This window comes from Myxine glutinosa, chromosome 2, assembly GCF_964187855.1.
Source record: "Myxine glutinosa chromosome 2, kmMyxGlut1.1, whole genome shotgun sequence".
NCBI lineage: Eukaryota > Metazoa > Chordata > Myxini > Myxiniformes > Myxinidae > Myxine > Myxine glutinosa.
The window spans coordinates 247202672-247225751 of NC_136262.1; the positions used below are offsets into that span (position 1 = coordinate 247202672).

At 46.0% G+C, this 23080-nt stretch overlaps 1 protein-coding gene across 2 annotated transcripts in view; it reads right to left on the reverse strand.

The window, feature by feature from the left end:
• LOC137420683 (receptor expression-enhancing protein 1) overlaps positions 1-2303 on the reverse strand; it is a 75679-nt gene extending 73376 nt beyond the window's left edge. Inside the window, exons 1-2 of one of the 2 annotated variants that reach the window (XM_068105948.2) lie at positions 2054-2303; positions 1699-1837 (exon numbers count right to left, since the gene is read on the reverse strand). In XM_068105948.2, the coding sequence (XP_067962049.1) occupies positions 1699-1730 (32 nt within the window). In that variant the 5' untranslated portion in view covers positions 1731-1837; positions 2054-2303. Of the gene's footprint in view, positions 1-1698; positions 1838-2053 lie in introns of those variants that run through there. The other variant, XM_068105947.2, reaches the window with a different exon arrangement.
• Positions 2304-23080: the final 20777 nt, after the last annotated feature.

The window sequence follows — 23080 nt, forward strand, 5'->3', positions numbered from 1 at the left end:
TTGCTAGGTGGTAGGTTGCTAGGTGGTATATTTCTGGGTGGTAGATTGCTTGGTGGTAGGTTGCTCGGTGGCAGGTTGCGAGGTGGTATGTTGCTGGGTGGTAGGTTGCTGGGTGGTAGGTTGCTGGGTGGTAGGTTGTTGGGTGGTAGGTTGCTAGGTGGTAGGTTGCTAGGTGGTAGGTTGCTAGGTGGCAGGTTGCTAGGTGGCAGGTTGCTAGGTGGCAGGTTGCGAGGTGGTATGTTGCTGGGTGGTAGGTTGCTGGGTGGTAGGTTGCTGGGTGGTAGGTTGTTGGGTGGTAGGTTGCTGGGTGGTAGGTTGTTCGATGGTAGGTTGCTAGGTGGTAGGTTGCGAGGTGGTAGGTTGCTGGGTGGTAGGTTGCTAGGTGGTTTGTTGCTGGGTGGTTGGTTGCTGGGTGGTTGGTTGCTGGGTGGTAGGTTGCTAGGTGGTAGGTTGCTAGGTGGTTGGTTGCTGGGTGATAGGTTGCTGGGTGGTTGGTTACTGGGTGGTTGGTTGCTGGGTGGTAGGTTGCTAGGTGGTTGGTTGCTGGGTGATAGGTTGCTGGGTGGTTGGTTGCTGGGTGGTTGGTTGCTGGGTGGTTGGTTACTGGGTGGTTGGTTGCTAGGTGGCAGGTTGCTAGGTGGTATGTTGCTGGGTGGTTGGTTGCTGGGTGGTAGGTTGCTGGGTGGTAGGTTGCTGGGTGGTAGATTGCTGGGTGGTAGGTTGCTGGGTGGTAGGTTGCTGGGTGGGAGGTTGCTGGGTGGTAGGTTGCTGGGTGGTAGGTTGCTGGGTGGTAGGTTGCTTGGTGGGAGGTTGCTGGGTGGTAGGTTGCTGGGTGGTAGGTTGCTGGGTGGTAGGTTGCTGGGTGGTAGGTTGCTGGGTGGTAGGTTGCTGGGTGGTAAGTTGCTAGGTGGGAGGTTACTGGGTGGTAGGTTGCTGGGTGGTTGGTTGCTGGGTGGTAGGTTGCTGGGTGGTAGGTTGCTGGGTGGTAGGTTGCTGGGTGGTAGGTTGCTGGGTGGTAAGTTGCTAGGTGGGAGGTTACTGGGTGGTAGGTTGCTGGGTGGTTGGTTGCTGGGTGGTAGGTTGCTGGGTGGTTGGTTGCTGGGTGGTGGGTTGCTGGGTGGTGGGTTGAGATCTTCATGAGCTGAAAACTCGAAGGTATTGACTAAACTGATGCAAACATTAAGCATTTTGTGTTTACCAAGACCAGTGAACAATCGTTTAGCAAACAGGTGGGAAATGAGATAAGTAAAGTTTATCAAAACAAGTTTAGTCGGTGGGTTGGTCCATTCCTCCATGACAGTAGCATCACCTGATGTGATGTCTTATTACCTCGAGATTTGGAACCTCTGAATACGTACAACGTCACATTATTTTCCCTTTGAACTCCGATCCAGTTAAGTTATGAACACTTTGTTTGTATCCTCCAGGTCAAGAGGAATCGACGGTTGAAAACGGACAAACTGCGTTAAAACCGCCATTGGCTTCATGAATCATATTCAAAAAGGAAATTCCGCACCTAACTCAATGTGATTAAATGTCCTTTATGAATCGAGGAAATAAACCTCAGCATTGTGAAAACGGCCTTGACATTTAAAATGTTATTATATATATATAACCGTAAATAATTTGAATATAATCATAAAGAGAATCCGAAATGAGATCCGTGTGGTGCGGCCATTGTGTGCACGGTCGACTCACACAACGAGGCGTGAAATGAGCCAGGATACCATCCTGTACTGCCGGTCGGTCCTCACACCTTGGAAGAAGACTTCGACGATCGGGGTTGCACCGTTCCGCCAACAACCCGACGCCGGCTAAAGGTACAACGGCACTGCGCCTGCGCGGAAGCAAAGACCCATTCAGAGCTGTCCGAGTACCGCCTGCTCGGTGTCCATGGCAACAAGAAGGAGTTTTTTTTCTCGTCAGTTGTACTATGCTTATGGGATAAACCAACATCATTTTACGTCAGATGACATTATCTTGAACCTGGAAACGTTTTTAAAAACGGCATCAGATATGCCCCCTATTAGTATTACACCAACAATCAAGATACCGTAATGGTTGGAGCGTCCGCTCGGATGCTGAGAGGTTAGTGGTACTCGAACCCCAGGCGAGTCGTTCTGATTGATGTTCCTGGAGAGCGTCAGTGCTGCCGTATCAGTTTCTTGGCGAGGGTTATACTGGGTGGTTTGCCATTACCTTCCCAGGAGTGGTCTAGGTAGGAATTGATCAAGGGATTTCGCGGAAAAGTCTCCCTTTTTGCGGGCGATGTATAGGTAACGAAGCACTGTCTCGCGCGCTCCCGGAAGTGTATGTTTTATCAATGTAGTGAGTGGTAGGGCATGGTGATTGTAAACAAGTTTGACAGTGTTCAACCTGAACTGCATGAAAATGGCGGTGGGTGGGATCAGCCTTCCTACTAATGACGTCGTTGTGGGTGGAGTCAGACCAGCTGTCCAACCAGTGGATCCAATGGAGCAATTTTGAATCTGTTCATGGTGCCGGCGATAGCTCGCTCGCCTACTTTTCGTTAAGGAAACCGGGGGACGTCACACACTTTAATGATTCACTCTGGATAACAGTTTATATAACTGGGTCAGGATTCGAACCCAGACCGGACAGCTTGGAGGCGAGTATGCGTACCTCCGTACCTCTAGTCTAGGCCACCATGTCAGCCCAATAATCAATATTACAACCAAAGACCTAAAGCCTAAAACAAAGTCGAGGATGTGAGACTGTGAGGCAGAAGAGTGACGTACACTTCGCCAACTGTGTTATCCTCACTTGTAAGTGTTGTAGCAATAACGATGCTGTTTCATTTACTTAAACAGGTTTTTCTATTAGTATCTCAATTGATAGTTCTAAAAAAGTAATTCTTGAGAAAGTGATACATCAAGATATCAACTTTTCTTATTGCAGTTAAAGTGCCTGTATTGGGGGCCACAGGGAAGCCCTGCCTTTTTTACGCAGTTAAAGTGCCATCGAATACAAAAGTTTGAAACAAACATTGTGGTGCATTGAAACAGATGATGTCTATATGCCTGAGTTGCCTCTGATAGGCAGTGGTCACAAATCCTAAAATTCTACATACAGGTAATATCATTTGCATGTGATTCCTGATATTATATGTCCAGGTGAATGGAAAATTTGAATCGGAAAATGGCAGCAACAGAGGAAAGAGTTAATCCAAGGAGCGACACCAGTGCAGTTCATGTTATGACGTACTACCCTTGTGTTGTCACGTTCCTGGACACAGGAACACCACACCTATCTGTCATTAAGCTTTGAACCATTACCCTCAACAGGTCTGGTGGCTGATCTTCCTGATAGTACCTGACATGAACATACCTGAGCAGATTTCTGGTTTTAAGGTACTGTCGGTATACAGTAGGTTCTTGATCCTACTGGAGGGTGCGGAGTTGAGCTATCTGCCTGGGTTTGAATCCCCACCTGACTATAAACTGCAGGATTGGTGCTTCGCAGGGAGGGCATTGCATTCCAAAATTGTGTTCTTTCTTGGATGGATGTTAAGCTCAGTGTCCCGTCTGCTAGCGATAGTTGGTGGACTTTAAAGATCCCACGGTGTGTTCCTGGTGGTGGTGAGGTGACCGCTGAGGCAAAGGCAAGGTGGCAAACCACTCTATGCAATCCTTGCCTTGAGACTGCGTTGGCATCCTCTTATTTGCCCGAGATATCTGTTTGTTTGTGTCCAATCGTTGCTTTTTATGATTCTTAACCATGTTGTTACTTGTCTTGTGGTTCTTGTTTTTTCATTGGCAGTTCCATGCCGCGGGGTGGCATCATCGGCTGAGGTCGTGGCTGCGCCCTCTGTGGGTTCGGGCAGGAATTTGTAATTTGCTGAGGGTTCCGGCGATAGCTGATTTACTCTTCATGAAGGACACCGACCCTGTGATCTTTGACGTCCACCAACGATCAGCGCTGGCAAACGGGTCCCTGAGCTTAATGTCCATCTGAGGGACGGCACACACATTGATGAATCACCATTAAACCAGACAAGATTTCAAAAGAAGATACTTGAATGGGCATTTTGAGTAGAAGTTAGTAACATATGTTTTTCGCCTATTTATTTTTTATTTTTTATTTATACTGAATCGAGGCTCGTGAAAGAGCTGACAACCGCGAGGGAAAGACAGCACAGGGGGACCGCGAGGGAAAGACAGCACAGGGGGGCCGCGAGGGAAAGACAGCACAGGGGGCCGCGAGGGAAAGACAGCACAGGGGGGCCGCGAGGGAAAGACAGCACAGGGGGGCCGCGAGGGAAAGACAGCACAGGGGGGCCGCGAGGGAAAGACAGCACAGGGGGGGTGCGAGGGAAAGACAGCACAGGGGGGCCGCGAGGGAAAGACAGTACAGGGGGACCGCGAGGGAAAGACAGTACAGGGGGACCACGAGGGAAAGACAGCACAGGGGGACCGCGAGGGAAGGACAGCACAGGGGGACCGTGAGGGAAAGACAGCACAGGGGGACCGCGAGGGAAAGACAGCACAGGGGGACCGTGAGGGAAAGACAGTACAGGGGGACCACGAGGGAAAGACAGTACAGGGGGACCACGAGGGAAAGACAGCACAGAGGGACCGCGAGGGAAAGACAGCACAGGGGGACCGTGAGGGAAAGACAGCACAGGGGGACCGTGAGGGAAAGACAGCACAGGGGGACCGCGAGGGAAAGACAGCACAGGGGGACCGCGAGGGAAAGACAGTACAGGGGGACCGCGAGGGAAAGACAGTACAGGGGGACCACGAGGGAAAGACAGTACAGGGGGACCACGAGGGAAAGACAGCACAGAGGGACCGCGAGGGAAAGACAGCACAGGGGGACCACGAGGGAAAGACAGTACAGGGGGACCACGAGGGAAAGACAGTACAGGGGGAATTTGGGGGATTCTGAATCAACAAACGAAGCTACCAAGCTCTATTTTTAGTCCTTGACCATCTAAACTGAAAAACAAAATGGCGGCTGAAAAAACAAGTTACGTGCAGAAAAACAGGGTGGTAGAAAAAACAAAAACAAGCTCAATCTTAGTTACGATCCAGCGTGCAGAAACTCGTGGGAGAGCAAAGATGGCGGACAAATTGCTTCCCCCTACACTGCCTACATCTATCCCATTTCCGGCCACTGACGAGAACCGAGAGAGGCTGGAGAAATGGCTACTGGAGTACTACAAAAGCAGCACATTCAATGTCTGCGAACACCAGCCACTACCCCACATGGAAGGTCCGCCTCTCACACTGATGGTTGACCCCGAGGCAACACCAAAAGCGGTGCACACCCCAGTGCCTGTCCCCTTACACTGGCAGGCAGAAGTCAAGGCTGGTATCGATCGCGACATCAGGTTAGGGGTTCTGGAACCGGTGCCAATTGGTGAACCAGTGACATGGTGCAGCAGAATGGTCGTCTGTCCAAAGAAGGATGGGACCCCACGGAGGACAGTTGATCTGCAACCACTGAATGCGCACTGCACACGTGAGACCCACCACACCCAGTCACCCTTCCATCAAGCAATGGCGGTGCCACATAACACCAAAAAGACGGTAACAGACGCCTGGAATGGCTATCACAGCGTTCCAATCAGAGAATGTGACCGCCATCTGACAACGTTCATCACATCATGGGGCCGATACCGTTACTGCACCACTCCCCAAGGTTACATCGCTTCAGGTGATGGATACTCCAGACAATTTGACGAAATTGTATCGGACTTCAAAAACAAGTCCAAATGTATTGATGATACCATCATGTGGAGCGACACATTGGAAGAGAGCTTTTTTCAGACATGCAACTGGCTCGACCTGTGCGGCCATAATGGGATTATGCAAAATCCGACGAAATTCCATTTTGGTCAGGACACGGTCGAATTCGCTGGATTCGAGATCACCATGGACAGTGTACGACCATGCCAAAGGTATCTCCAAGCGATACAGGACTTCCCCACACCAAAAACAATTACTGACATTCGCTCCTGGTTTGGGCTAGTCAATCAGGTAACATACTGCTTCAGCATGACCGAGAGGATGCGACCTTTTCGGGACCTCCTAAAACCATGCACCCCCTTCTACTGGGATGCAACACTACAATCCCTATTCGAAGAATCAAAACGACTCATCATATCTGAAGTCGCAAATGGGGTCCGGATCTTTGACAAGGAACGGACAACATGTCTCGCAACTGACTGGTCGAAGGATGGGATTGGCTTCTGGCTCCTCCAAAAACACTGCAGATGCCCTGGTGAAACCCCACAGTGCTGCCCCGATGGCTGGAAAATCACCCTTGCTGGAGGCCGCTTCACCCATGCAGCGGAGTCGCGCTATGCTCCGATAGAGGGTGAAGCTCTAGCAGTGGCGGACAGCCTGGAAAAAGTAAAGTATTTTGTGTTGGGATGCAAGAACCTGATTATTGCCGTCGATCACAAGCCCTTAATCAAGCTTCTTGGTGACAGACGATTAGAGGACATCCATAACACGCGGCTTGCCAACTTGAAAGAAAGGACCCTAGCATATCGTTTCCGAATTATCCACATCCCGGGAAAACGACACTGCGTACCAGATGCGATTTCACGACATCCGTCGGGTGCCAGACCATCGGAACGACTGCCACTGGTGGATGACATTTCCTCCATTATGGATGTGGCCACATCGACTACACTAAGACAGCACACCTTGACTGGGCTGTGGACCACAGATGACGACACTGGCATGGAAATGGCTATTTCTATGGCAGCCATCAAGACACTCGATTATGTGCGGTCCGTCACTTGGGACGATGTTCGGGACGAAACAGCAAGTGACACTCAGATGCTGCAGTTACTCAATTCTATTGAGCAGGGTCTACCTGCCAGTCGGGACGATTTCCCTGTGTCCATTTTGGAATACTTTCCCTTCCGTGAACACCTCTACACTATTGATGGCATAGTGGTCTACAAGGGGAGGATTATCATCCCACCGAAGCTACGGAAGCTTGTCCTTGAGAATCTTCATGCTGCTCACCAAGGAGTCACGGCTATGACCACCCGGGCCAGCAGCTCGATCTTTTGGCCTGGAATCACTCCCCAGATTCATGAGATGCGCAATCGCTGCTCACACTGCAATCGGATGGCCCCATCGCAACCAAGCGCTCCACCTACAGCCTCAGCTGAACCTGCCTACCCTTTCCAGTACGTTTGTTCAGATTACTTTCATCACAAGGGTCGGAGTTATTTGGTCACCGTTGATCGTTACTCTAATTGGCCAATCATTCAGCTAACAACTGGCGGGGCACAAGGCCTAGTGAAATGTCTGCGGTCGAACTTCGCCACTTATGGTATCCCCGACGAATTGGCATCTGACTGTGGGCCAGAATTCACGGCACATGACACCCAAGACTTCTTGCGTCGGTGGGGCGTTAACCATCGGTTGTCATCCACTGCCTTCCCACACAGCAACTGTCGTGCCGAGATCGCAGTCAAAACATCGAAAAGAATGATCACCGATAACACTGGTTCCAATGGTGAACTAGACACTGATCGGTTCCAACGTGCAATACTCCAGTACCGGAATGCACCGGATCAGCACACTAGGTTGTCTCCAGCCATGATCATCTTCAAGAGGCCAGTCAAGGACTTCATACCCATCATCCCAGGCAGATACTTGCCATCGGACACCTGGCGGGAAACACGCAACAATCGTGAGGAAGCTTTGCGCATTCGGCATGCCAGGGAGATCGAAAGACTCTCTGAACACACGACAAAACTACCTCCACTGGCCGTCGGGGACCATGTCCGGATCCAGAACCAGACCGGCCTGGAACCACGAAAATGGGACCGGACCGGAACCGTGATTGAGGTAAAACAATTCGATCAATACGTTGTCAAGGTGGATGGCTCCGGAAGAATCACTCTCCGGAATCGTAAGTTCCTGCGACGTTTTACGCCTTTCAGCATGACAACTCCCACTACGACTGGCAAAAGTGGCATGCTGCCAACCGTTATGCCAATCGTACCGAAATACTTAATGCCTGGTACCCAACCCATCGCCGCTCCAAGAGTCTGTCTCAATCCTGTTACCACTCCCCAGAAGGGTGAACCCCAACATGTCATTGCGCCGGGCTTACCATCACAGACACTCCGCTCCACCACCGCGATGACACCACCCGCGAGAGTCGCTAACCAACCACATGTGCAGACCACCGCCACACCTCCACGGTCACTGCCTATTTCTGCCCCCTTGACGGTTCGGGTGATGATGGACCAGCTGGAGAGGACTCCGGCGTCAGACAGGGCGATAGTGAACCACCCACCGGAGACTCCCACAATGGACCAGGAAATTACGAACTGCCCTCAGAGGACTCCGACGATTGATCGGGTGGTGACGGGCCGCCCGAAGCGAATTATCAAACCACCAGCCCGATTCAATTCAGAAGAATATCAATTATAAACTCATGTGATCCTTTTTCTCGGTCTCCAGTTTCGTTCTATTCTGTGTCACAATTGAACGTTTTTGGGAAAGGGAGATAGACAACTCTTGTATGGTGCTGTTCTCTATTGCGTTCTCATCTTGTGTAATACTGCGCATTGTTATTTGCATATTCTGTATCTATTATCTTATTCTAATATCTACCATCGCTTTCTTTGTCTTGCAGATTGATTGTTCATCGTTGTTGCTAATAAACCTGCATTCAATTGATACATTCTTGTTTAGGTAGAGTGCAAGGTTAACCCTCATCCGACTAGTGTTTGTGGGCCTCAGGCCAAAAATTTTATGTGTTATTTCCATATCAGTTACAAAATGTATATCATGGATTAGTTTGTTTACTATGTGCCTGTAATAAATGTGTATGATGTTTAACATTCCATCTTACTGCACAGAGTTAATGGCAAATTCTGTCTGGTATGGGATCACCTCATTAACTTTGGTGAAGATGCTGACAAATGAATGTCAAATGTCAAATGAATGATGTCAATTGAATGCTGCTGCCATTTTGGTTGAAAGCATTGCTTCGTAGCTCTAGATGAAGCACAGTGGTGGAAGCCTTTCTCGAGGAAAAGGGAGAAGATAACATTAACTTCACTTTCTCAGGACACTCGAATGGCTCATTCATCCCAATAAGCTGGTTCTCATTTTGCTGACCTGAGAAGGATGACAGGCTGAGTCAACACACCTGATGTTAATTCAATGGCGTGAAAGGGGCTCAAACTCAGGACTCCAAGATCTCAAGCCAACCACCTTATCCGTTAAGCCAACACGAGACTTTTTCATACGTGGTGACTTTATGATAGCTTATACTCGTGATTTAGCTAAATGACAAAATGAGAAAGCTTCAGCTAAACCCAAATTTAATAGTTTGGAGGAGCAATGGCAATTTTGTTTTTATGTTTTACCTCCGCCACCGAAGGTGGACATAGGTTATGTTTTCACCCCTGTTTGTCTGTCTGTCTGTGAGCAGGATATCTCAAAAAGGTATGGACAGATTCAGACGAGATTTGTTGGACAGGGTTCAGTGTGTGACAAGGACGACCTGGTTTGATTTTGGTGAAGATGTGGATCCTATAAAAAAAAATTCCTACTGCACTCATACTTTTGCATCGCACATTATATAAAGTTTTACTTTGATCTGTTCAGAGGTTTCAGAGAAGGGTTTTTAAGGTTTTAGATTAAATTCAACATGGCTGCCAGACTATGTGACCAATGATGTTGAAATTTTCAAGCTATATTCCCCATGGCTAGTCAATCATATGATTGAAGTTTCACGTCAATCTGTTAAGAGGTTCTGGAGATTTTTAATGTTTTTATTTTCAATACAATATGGCCACCAGACCACGTGACCACGTGACCACGTGAAATTAAATTCTTCACTCACATCGCGTCGTACATCAGATATACAAGGTTTCAGATTGTTCGGATAAGAATTTATATTCAACCAATTATAGCTGGAGTATCACTTCATCAATTACATCATAATTTTCACCCTATTTATTCTGTGGGGAGTTGATGACATATGCAAACCTTAAATTTATTCGTTGAGCGGTTTCAGAGATGTCCAAATTATTTCCTTCAATCCAATATGGCTGCCATGCCACGTGACATATGACGCCAGAGTTATCAATTAAATATTCTGAAAAGGGAGTGTCTCCAATGTTTAAAATTTCGCATCGATCGGACAAGCGGTTGCAGATAAAAATTTTTATTAAAGCGAAGCTATATAGATGTGGACATATAGACAGATACAGATGGACAGACAGACATACAGACAGAGACGGGCGTTACAATAGTTTCACAACCCATTAGGTGCGAGACTAACTGGAATAGCACCCGGTGGAGCGCAAACCTCTGCCAAGCTGAACAGTTTACGTTTTGTATCCCACTGATAGGCCGGATCTGCATCCGAATATGAAACAAAATCAAATTGGCTTGTTTTTGTCACAGAACCAACTCATCTGCCAAGTTTCATCATAATCCATCAATATCTGTTTCAAATATTGTGTTATATATTGCTTTTTGCCCTATATCTCAATGGTGTATAATCACTTTTAAAATTCTAGGAACCGGATCTGGATCTTCACCAAAATCGAATCAATTCATCATTGTCTGTCCACCAACTGTCCACAAAATTTCGTCCGAATCCGTATATTTTTTGAGATATCCTGCTCACAGTCAAACAGACAGACAGACAAACAGGGGTGAAAATATAACGTCGATCCACCTTCGGCTTTGATGACATAAACGTTATCACCCGATATCGATGATGGCATATCATAGTTATCACCCTATATCGATGATGGCATTTCATCATTATCACGTTATATCTATGAATTGACTTCCGGGTTCGGTTGCGAGAGGACGCTGGCGTTGCATATTCGCCGCTTCTCCGACTGGATGGATGTACAGGGTCCGCTTCTACCTTTCTGACCTGACATCTCACACCTGTCCTGCCTTTTCACACCCGCACGTGCCGCGTGTTCTCCGGCTGGATAACGGAATCTGCTTTTGATGGTACGGAATACGGAATTCGAAAGGCCCGCTCCCGTTGTTTGTGGCCGTGGCCTTGTTTGCCGGTGGCCTTGTGGCCTTGTTTGCCGCTGTGGTCTTGATTAGCGGCTGCAGTCGTTTGCCGCTGCGTTTGCCGCTGCGTTTGCCGCTTTGCCTCCTCGACCTTGGCCTCGTACTCGTCCCTTCGCTCCTGCCTGGCATGGCTCTGAAGTACTCCGCCGCAAGGCTTCTTCTGCTCAATACCCGCTCCACCCCATCATGCATCTCTGCCATCAAATCAAATGGACTCCTCCGACGACCCAGGTACATTCACCGTGGCTCCGGTCGCAAGTTTGTTTATTCGCAATCAGGTCACTCCATCCCCGTCCTCTGGTCGGCTCAGCGCACTCTCACTCTTCGTCCCAGCGCACCTGGTCACAGCAACCCACACGATCGCACCTCTTGCCTACGAACCCTGGCTAAATCACCTGAATTCATCCCTGCTGTTCAAAACAACATCAAGCTCACCCTGTTCAACACCCGGTCCCTCAACAATAAATGCCTCATCCTGAACGAATACATCCTGGATAACAAACTGGACTTTCTCTGTCTCACCGAAACCTGGCAACAACCTCTGGACTACTACACACTCAACCTCACCACACCCAGTGGATATTCCTACGTCAATAAACCACGCTCGGAGGGCCGAGGTGGTGGAATTGCCGTTATCCACCGTCAAGACATCAAGACCAACCTCATCTCCATCTCATCTGCTCCATCATTTGAACACCTGGCTTTAAAACTCTCTGGTCACACGCAGTCAGTCATGGCTGTCGTCTACCGCCCTCCCAAACCACACCCATCATTCCTGTCTGACTTCTCCTACTTTCTGACCCAGCTATGTTCCCTCTCCCCCTCAATCCTCCTCCTTGGTGATTTCAATATCCACATGGACTCCACTGACTCCACAATAACCACTGACTTCACTGATTTACTCACCTGCTTTAACCTCACTCAACATGTCGACTTTCCTACCCATATCCGTGGTCACATTTTGGACCTTGTCTGCTCCACTGGATTAAATTTGCACCATCTCTATGGCTCCGACCTCACCCTCTCTGACCACTTAGCCATCACTCTGACCATCAACATCCCCGCCCCAACACCAAGGCATTATCGCACAATCAACTTCCGTAAGCTAAACGCTCTTTCACCTACCTCATTCTCATCCACCCTCTCTGAAAAAATGTCCACTTCTCCCTTCATTGACCTCCACACCCCTTCCGACCTCACTGACTACTACAACCACACTCTCTCCTCCTGCCTTGACCAGCTTGCGCCTGTAAAAACCAAAACAGTTTCTTTCACCCATTCTGCTCCCTGGTTTACCCCTGAACTCCACCTGATGAAAACTCGTGCTCGCCAACTTGAAAGACTCCGCAATAAAACGGGTCTCACAGTTCACTCCCAAGCCTACAAGGACCACATACAACACTACAAAGATGCCCTCTCCCGCGCCCGCTCTGCCTACTACTCTCAAATTATCCACTCTGGCTCCGGAAACCCAAAAGCACTCTTCTCGACAATAAACAAACTCCTCCGCCCCCTGAACACCACCACCCAGTCATTCACAGTAGACAACTGCATCTCCTTCCTCTCTTTCTTCCAACGCAAAATTGACAACATCTACAACAGCTTGACCACCGCCGCACCCGCTCCCCCTCCAACCACCTGCCCCCCCTTGTCCTGCCATCCCCTGTCTCGGTTCTCCCCAATCTCTCCTACTGACCTCTCTGAACTCCTCATAGGAATGAAAACTGCCACCTGCACTCTTGACCCCATCCCCTCCAGCTTTGTCAAAGCCTCCCTCCCTGCTCTCTCTCCACTTATCATTGCAACAATAAACTCCTCCCTGTCTACAGGCATCGTCCCACCTTCCCTCAAAATTGCTGCTGTTACCCCCATTCTAAAAAAACCTGGTCTAAACCCTGACACCCTAAACAACTTCAGACCCATCTCCAACCTACCCTTTCTGTCAAAAGTTTTGGAACGCGCTGTAGCCACTCAACTCAAACATCATCTCTCTGCCAATAACTTGTATGAAACATTCCAATCCGGATTCCGCTCCAACCACAGTACTGAAACTGCTCTCCTCAAAATCACCAACGACCTTCTCCTCTCCTCTGACGCTGGCAACCTCAACATTCTCGTCCTCCTCGACCTCAGCGCTGCCTTTGACACCATCGATCACACTATCCTCCTCACCCGACTTGAATCCACCTTTAACGTCACCGGCACTGCCCTCTCTTGGATTAAATCATACCTCTCTGACAGATGCCAGTTCATCTCCATCAATAACTGCAAATCCCCCACTGCTCCCCTCCCCCAAGGTGTCCCCCAAGGTTCAGTTCTTGGCCCCCTCCTCTTCATCCTTTACCTGTCCCCGCTCGGTCACTTAATCCGCCGTCATGGTCTCCAATTCCACTGCTTCGCCGATGACATCCAGCTTTTCATCTCCACCAAGTCCGTCTCCACCGACACCCACTCTATCCTGACAAACTGCATCACTGAAATAAAATCCTGGCTTCAAATCAACTTCCTCAAGCTTAACTGTGATAAATCTGAAATAATCATCATTGGCCCAAAAACGCTCACAAAATCCACCCATAACTTTGCCCTCAACATCGACGGTATCCCAGTATCCACCTCCCCTCACATCCGGAATCTTGGCGTCATCTTTGACCAAACCCTTTCCTTCGACAAATACACTAAACAGATCACAAAGTCAGCCTTCTTTCACCTGAAAAACATTGCCCGTCTCCGCTCATCCCTCTCCTCCACGGCTGCAGAAACCCTCATCCACGCCTTCATCACCTCCCGTCTGGACTACTGCAATAGCCTCCTCTATGGTTCACCCTCAAAAATCACCAATAAACTCCAATACATTCAGAACTCCGCTGCCCGTCTACTCACTCATTCCCGGACCCGTGACCACATCACCCCGTCCTTTACAAGCTTCACTGGCTCCCCATCCCCCAGAGAATCCAGTACAAAATCCTCCTCTTGACATACAAAGCCCTCCATAACCTGGCCCCATCCTACCTGGCTGACCTCCTCTCCAGACACACTCCCACCCGCAACCTCCGCTCTGCTGGTACCAACCTCCTGACCCCCTCCATCCGGACCAAATTCAGATCCTGGGGGGACAGGGCCTTCTCCATCGCTGCTCCCACCCTCTGGAACTCACTACCTCACACCATCAGAGACTCCTCCTCACTCACCACATTCAAAACATCACTAAAGACCCACCTGTTCAACGCTGCATTCAACATTCAACCCACAGCATTTAACCCCTGACTATCTCTTCTCCTTCTCCCTCCTTTTGCTTTAAATATTTCCCTATTGATTCTTGTCTTGTCTTTTTGATTCTTGTCTTATATATATGCCGTATATCGCTGCTGTTTGTTTTCTTGATTCTTGTCTTTTTGCAATTGTTGTTTTCATGTATTGTTATGCATTATGTTTTCCACTCTGTCAAAGCGCCTTTGGGCTTCTGGAAAAGCGCTATACAAAATAAATGAATTATTATTATTATTATTATTAAATCAACGTTATCACCCTATAACGATGATGGCATATAATCGTTATCACCCTATTTCGATGACATCATTGTTATCGCCCTATATCGATGACGTCAACGTTATCACCCTATATCGATGACATCATCGCTATCACCCTATAATGATGATAGCATTTCATCGTTATCACCCTATAATGTTGATGGCATATCATCGTTATCACCCGATATCGATGGCATCATCGTTACCACCCTATATCTATGATGGCATTTAATCGTTATCACCCTATTTCGATGACATCATTGTTATCGCCCTATATCGATGACGTCAACATTATCACCGTATATCGATGACATAATCGCTATCACCCTATAATGATGATGGCATTTCATCGTTATCACCCTATTTCGATGACATCATTGTTATCGCCCTATATCGATGACGTCAACATTATCACCGTATATCGATGACATAATCGCTATCACCCTATAATGATGATGGCATTTCATCGTTATCACCCTATTTCGATGACATCATTGTTATCGCCCTATATCGATGACATCAACGTTATCACCCTATATCGATGACATAATCGCGATCACCCTATAATGTTGATGGCATATCATCGTTATCACCCGATATCGATGGCATCATCGTTACCACCCTATATCTATGATGGCATTTCATCGTTATCACCCTAGATCTATGGCATATCATTGTTATTACCATATTTTGATGACATCATTGTTATCGCCTTATATCGATGACATCAACGTTATCACCCTATATCGATGATATCATTATCACCCTATAACTATGATGGCATATCGTTATATCATGGCATATCACCCAACGTTATCACCCTATATCGATGACATCATTATCACCCTATAACTATGATGGCATATCGTTACATCATGGCATATCATCATGGCATATCATCGTTATCACCCTATTTCGATGACATCATTGTTATCACCCTATATCGATGACATCAACGTTATCACCCTATAACGATGATGGCATATCATCTTTATCACCCTATAACGATGATGGCATATCATCTTTATCACCCTATATCGATGATGACATATCATCTTTATCACCCTATAACGATGATGGCATATCGTTATAGGGTGATATATCATCATGGCATATCATCATGGCATATCATCGTTATCACCCTATAATTATATAGATGAAATCATCGTTATCACCCGATATTGATGACATCAATGTTATCTTATCACCCTATATCGATGATGACATAACATCTTTATCACCCTATATAATAATAATAATAATAATAATAATAATAATACATTTCTTTTGTATAGCGCTTTTCAAGAAACCCAAAGACGCTTTGACATAGTACGTAAAACAAAGACAAAAAAGACAAAAATACATAATTAAATAACCAAACAGAAAGGAAGGAGAAGGAGAAGAGACGGTCAGGGGTTGAATGTGGTGTTGAACAGGTGGGTCTTGAGTGATGATTTGAATGTGGTGAGTGAGGAGGAGTCTCTGATGGTTTGAGGCAGTGAGTTCCAGAGTGTGGGAGCAGCGATGGAGAAGGCCCTGTCCCCCCAGGATCTGAGTTTGGTCCGGATGGGGGGGGGGGGGGGGAGGTTGGCAGCAGCAGAGCGGAGGGTGCGGGTGGGAGTGTATCTGGGGAGGAGGTCAGTCAGGTAGGATGGGGCCAGGTTATGGAGGGCTTTGTAGGTCAGGAGGAGGATTTTGTACTGGATTCTCTGGGAGATGGGGAGCCAGTGGAGCTTATGAAGGACGGGGGTGATGTGGTCCCGGGCCCGGGAGTGGGTGAGTAGACGGGCAGCGGAGTTCTGAATGTATTGAAGTTTATTGATGATATTTGAGGGTGAACCATAGAGGAGGCTGTTGCAGTAGTCCAGACGGGAGGTGATGAAAGCGTGGATGAGGGTTTCTGCAGCCGTGGAGGAGAGGGATGGACGGAGACGGGCGATGTTTTTCAAATGAAAGAAGGCTGTCTTTGTGATCTGTTTAGTGTGTTTGTCGAAGGAGAGGGTTTGGTCAAAGATGATGCCAAGATTCCGGATGTGAGGGGAGGTGGATACTGGGATACCGTCGATGTTGAGGGTGAAGTTGTGGGTGGATTTGGTGAGCGTTTTTGGTCCAATAATGATTATTTCGGATTTATCACAGTTTAGTTTGAGGAAGTTGATTTGAAGCCAGGATTTTATTTCAGTGATGCAGTTTGTCAGGATAGAGTGGGTGACGGTGGAAATTGACTTGGCAGAAATGAAAAGCTGGATGTCATCGGCAAACAGTGGAATTGGGGACCATGACGACGGATTAAGTGACCAAGGGGGGACAGGTACAGGATGAAGAGGAGGGGACCGAGAACTGAACCTTGGGGGACACCTTGGGGGAGGGGAGCAGTGGGGGATTTGCAGTTATTGATGGAGATGAACTGGTGCCTGTCAGAGAGGTATGATTTGATCCATGAAAGGGCAGTGCCAGTGATGTTAAAGGTGGTTTCAAGTCGGGTGAGGAGGATGATGTGATTGATGGTGTCAAAGGCGGTGCTGAGGTCGAGAAGGATGAGAATGTTGAGGTTACCGGCGTCGGAGGAGAGGAGAAGGTCGTTGGTGATTTTGAGGAGTGCAGTTTCCGTACTGTGGTTGAGGCAGAATCCAGATTGGAATGTTTCATACAGGTTATTGGCAGAGAGGTGATGTTTGAGTTGAGTGGCTACAGCGCGTTCCAAAACTTTTGACAGAAAGGGTAGGTTGGAGATGGGTTTGAAGTTATTTGGGGTGTCAGGGTTGAGTCCAGGTTTTTTCAGAATGGGGGTGACAGCAGCGATTTTGAGGGATGGTGGGACGATGCCAGTAGACAGGGAGGAGTTTATCGTTGCAGTGATAAGTGGAGAGAGAGCAGGAAGGGAGGCCTTAACAAAGCTGGAGGCGATGGGGTCCAGAGTGCAGGTGGCAGTTTTCATTCCTGTGAGGAGTTCAGAGAGGTCAGTAGGGGAGACTGGGAAAAACTGAGATAGGGGTTGGCAGGATAAGGGGGGGCAGATGGTTTGAGGGGGAGCAGGTGAGGTGGTGGTTAAGCTGCTGTAGATGTTGTCTATCTTGCTTTGGAAGAATGAAAGGAAAGAAATGCAATTGTCGACTGTGAATGACTGGGTGGTGGTATCCAGGGGGCTGAGGAGTTTGTTTATTGTGGAGAAGAGTGCTTTTGGGTTTCCGGATCCAGAGTGGATTATTTGAGTGTAGTAGGTGGAGCGGGCGCGGGAGAGGGCATCTTTGTAGTGCTGCAGGTGGTCTTTGTAGGCTTGGGAGTGGATTGTGAGACCTGTTTTATTACGGAGTCTTTCAAGTTGGCGGGCACGGGTTTTCATCAGGCGGAGTTCAGGGGTAAACCAGGGAGCAGAATGGGTGAAGGAAACTGTTTTGGTTTTTATAGGCGCAAGCTGGTCGAGGCAGGAGGAGAGAGTGTGGTTGTAGTAGTCAGTGAGGTCAGAGGGGCTGTGCAAATCAACGAAGGGAGAGGTGGACATATTTTCGGAGAGGGAAGATGAGAATGAGGTAGGTGAAAGAGAGTTTAGCTTACGGAAGTTGATTATGCGTTTTTGCCTTGGTGCTGGGGTGGGAATGTTGATGGTCATAGTGATGGCTAAGTGATCGGAGAGGGTGAGGTCAGAGCCAGAGAGATGGTGTAGATTTAGTCCAATAGAACAGACAAGGTCCAGAATGTGACCACGGTTATGGGTGGGAAAGTTGACATGTTGAGTGAGGTTAAAGCAGTTAAGAATATCATTGAAGTCAGCGGTTATTGTGGAGTCAGTGGAGTCCATGTGGATATTGAAATCACCGAGGAGGAGGATTGAGGGGGAGAAGGAACAGAGCTGGGTCAGAAAGTAAGAGAAATCAGTCAGGAATGATGGGTGTGGTTTGGCAGGGTGGTAGACAACTGCCATGACTGACTGTGTGTAACCAGAAAGTTTAAAAGCCAGGTGTTCAAATGATGGAGCAGACGAGATGGAAATGAGGCTGGTCTTGATGTCCTGTCGGTGTATTACAGCAATTCCACCACCTCGGCCCTCCGAGCGTGGTTTATTGATGTAAGAGTAACCATTGGGTGTAGTGAGGTTGAGTGAGAGGTCGTCCAGAGGTTGTTGCCAGGGTTCAGTCAGACAGAGAAAGTCCAGTTTATTGTCCAGAATGAAGTCGTTCAAGATGTGGCTTTTATTGTTGAGGGACCGGGTATTGAACAGAGTGAGCTTCATATTGCTTTGCATGGTGCGGATGGACTCGGGTGATTTTGCCAGGGCTTTAACATCGATATATATACCATTATGATGATGACATATCATTGTTATCACCCTATATCGATGATGACATATCATTGTTATCACCCTATATCGATGATGACATATCATTGTTATCACCCTATATCGATGATGACATATTGTTATCACCCTATATCGATGATGACATATCATCGTTATCACCCTATATCGATGATAACATATCATTGTTATCACCCTATAACGATGATGACATATCATCTTTATCACCCGATATTGATGATGACATATCATCTTTATCACCCTATATTGATGATGACATATCATCGTTATCACCCTGTAACGATGATGGCATATCGTCTTTATCACCCTATATCGATGATGGCATATCGTCTTTATCACCCTATATCGATGATGGCATATCATCGTTATCACCCTATATTGATGACATATCATTGTTATCACCCTATATCGATGACATATCATTGTTATCACCCTATATCGATGATGACATATCATTGTTATCACCCTATATCGATGATGACATATCATCGTTATCACCCTATATTGATGATGACATATCATCGTTATCACCCTATATCGATGATGACATATCATCGTTATCACCCTTTATTGATGATGACATATCATCGTTATCACCCTATATTGATGACATATCATCGTTATCACCCTATATCGATGATGCCATATCATCGTTATCACCCTATATTGATGACATATCATTGTTATCACCCTATATCGATGATGACATATCATTGTTATCACCCTATATCGATGATGACATATCATCGTTATCACCCTATATCGATGATGACATATCATCGTTATCACCCTATATTGATGACATATCATCGTTATCACCCTATATTGATGACATGTCATCGTTATCACCCTATATCGATGATGACATATCATTGTTATCACCCTATATTGATGACATATCATCGTTATCACCCTATATTGATGACATATCATTGTTATCACCCTATATCGATGATGACATATCATTGTTATCACCCTATATTGATGACATATCATCGTTATCACCCTATATTGATGACATATCATTATCACCCTATATCGATGATGGCATATCGTCGTTATCACCCTATATTGATGATGACATATCATTGTTATCACCCTATATCGATGATGACATATCATTGTTATCACCCTATATCGATGATGACATATCATTGTTATCACCCTATATCGATGATGACATATCATTGTTATCACCCTATATCGATGATGACATATCATTGTTATCACCCTATATTGATGACATATCATCGTTATCACCCTATATTGATGACATATCATTATCACCCTATATCGATGATGGCATATCATCGTTATCACCCTATATTGATGATGACATATCATTGTTATCACCCTATATCGATGATGACATATCATTGTTATCACCCTATATCGATGATGACATATCATTGTTATCACCCTATATCGATGATGACATATCATTGTTATCACCCTATATCGATGATGACATATCATTGTTATCACCCTATATCGATGATGACATATCATCGTTATCACCCTATATTGATGATGACATGTCATTGTTATCACCCTATATCGATGATGACATATCATCGTTATCACCCTATATCGATGATGACATATCATCGTTATCACCCTATATTGATGACATATCATCGTTATCACCCTATATTGATGACATATCATCGTTATCACCCTATATCGATGATGACATATCATTGTTATCACCCTATATCGATGATGACATATCATTGTTATCACCCGATATCGATGATGACATATCATTGTTATCGCCCTATATCGATGATGACATATCATCGTTATCACCCTATATTGATGATGACATATCATTGTTATCACCCTATATCGATGATGACATATCATTGTTATCACCCTATATCGATGATGACATATCATTGTTATCACCCTATATCGATGATGACATATCATTATCACCCTATATCGATGATGACATATCATCGTTATCACCCTATATTGATGATGACATATCATTGTTATCACCCTATATCGATGATGACATATCATCGTTGTCACCCTATATCGATGATGACATATCATTGTTATCACCCTATATCGATGATGACATATCATCGTTATCACCCTATATCGATGATGACATATCATTGTTATCACCCTATATCGATGATGACATATCGTTATCACCCTATATCGATGATGACATATCATTGTCATCATCCTATATCGATGATGACATATCATCGTTATCACCCTATATCGATGATGACATATCATCGTTATCACCCTATATCGATGATGACATATCATTGTTATCACCCTATATTGATGATGACATATCATTGTTATCACCCTATATCGATGATGACATATCATTGTTATCACCCTATATCGATGATGACATATCATTGTTATCACCCTATATTGATGATGACATATCATTGTTATCACCCTATATCGACGATGACATATCATCGTTATCACCCTATATCGATGATGACATATCATCGTTATCACCCTATATTGATGATGACATATCATTGTTATCACCCTATATCGATGATGACATATCATCGTTATCACCCTATATCGATGATGACATATCATTGTTATCACCCTATATCGATGATGACATATCATCGTTATCAACCTATATCGATTTTTTTTTTTTTTTTTTGTATACTGAATCGAGGCTCGTGAAAGAGCTAAAATGACATGACATGACATGACATGAAATGACATGACATGAAATGACATGAAAAATGACAATAAAAGAGCTATAAAAGAGCTAAAATCGATGATGACATATCATCGTTGTCACCCTATATCGATGATGACATATCATCGTTATCACCCTATATCGATGATGACATATCATCGTTGTCACCCTATATCGATGATGACATATCATCGTTATCACCCTATATCGATGATGACATATCATCGTTGTCACCCTATATCGATGATGACATATCATTGTTATCACCCGATATCGATGACATAATCGTTATCACCTTCTGTGGCGGATGTATTAAGTAAATAAACTCGCAGCGTTGTCAATATCTTATTTCTCGTCAATATCTTAAGACAACGCTTCATGGACGCGAGACAAGTTTGTACACAGTTCTGCATTGATGTTCAGTAAATCAATTCCTGTTGACCTGTGAACGCCAGTTGTTAAATAAACAAGGCAAATAAAGTTGCTGAGTGTATTAATTTCTTCTTAAAAGTACACACAATATCTTTTCTACAAAAAAAAAAAAAATCGGAATTTTGTGCAAGCGGCGGGAAAAACGCACAAATACATTTCATCAAATTAAAAAACGAGAGAAAACGTCTTTCTTTTCTGGGAGCCAAACTCGACGCGTCCATCGACGTCGTTCCCCCCGCAACGTGGTTTGACCAATCAATGCGTTCCGAGACGGAAGCTCGGCCAATGGGATTGCACAATTCACTCCGCCCCAAGTCGACAGCTCCAGCCAATCGTTTTTCACAAAATGACTCCGCCCAGTTCCCGTGCCTCAGCCAATGGGAATTTACCGGGTTAGAAAAGGCAAACATGCAAAATTCACCGGGAGTCGTGAATGCTGAATGGCGACTTCAGAAGTAGCGCGCAAAGTTGGCGACCACGACCATGCTCATCGAACCATAATATACATAATATATACATTTATTGATTTTGATGTACCGTGCTCTTTATAGAGCGTTGGTGCTGCCGAAGCGGTTTCTGAACAAGGGTTACACTGGGTGGTTTGCCATTGCCTTCCCGGCATTGTCCGTGCTCTGTCCTGACAAATGCCGAGCTTGAAGCAGGTAAACAGCACACACCATTTTAAAGTCTTTTGGTATGACCCTGACCAATGGGAAGAAACTTGCATTGTTTGTTGTTGAAAGGTCGTTGCCATCTTTCAAACCATCCTGCCAGTCTTTTCAGGACTTCAGGTCATTTGAGAGGGTCTTTTGTTCTCCAGTGCTACCTGCTGGGCCATACAAAGTAGTGTCATCAGCAAATACATGGACAGCTGTCTTGTACTGTGTTTCACTGGGGAGGTTTTTAATTTTAATGAAGATCATGAATACTCCAGCACGTCTAACCCATCCATAAGCTCTGGCATGTCCATGTACATCAAACCCATCCATAACCTCGGGTATGTCCATGTACGTCTAACCCATCTATAACCTCTGGCATGTCCATGTACATCAAA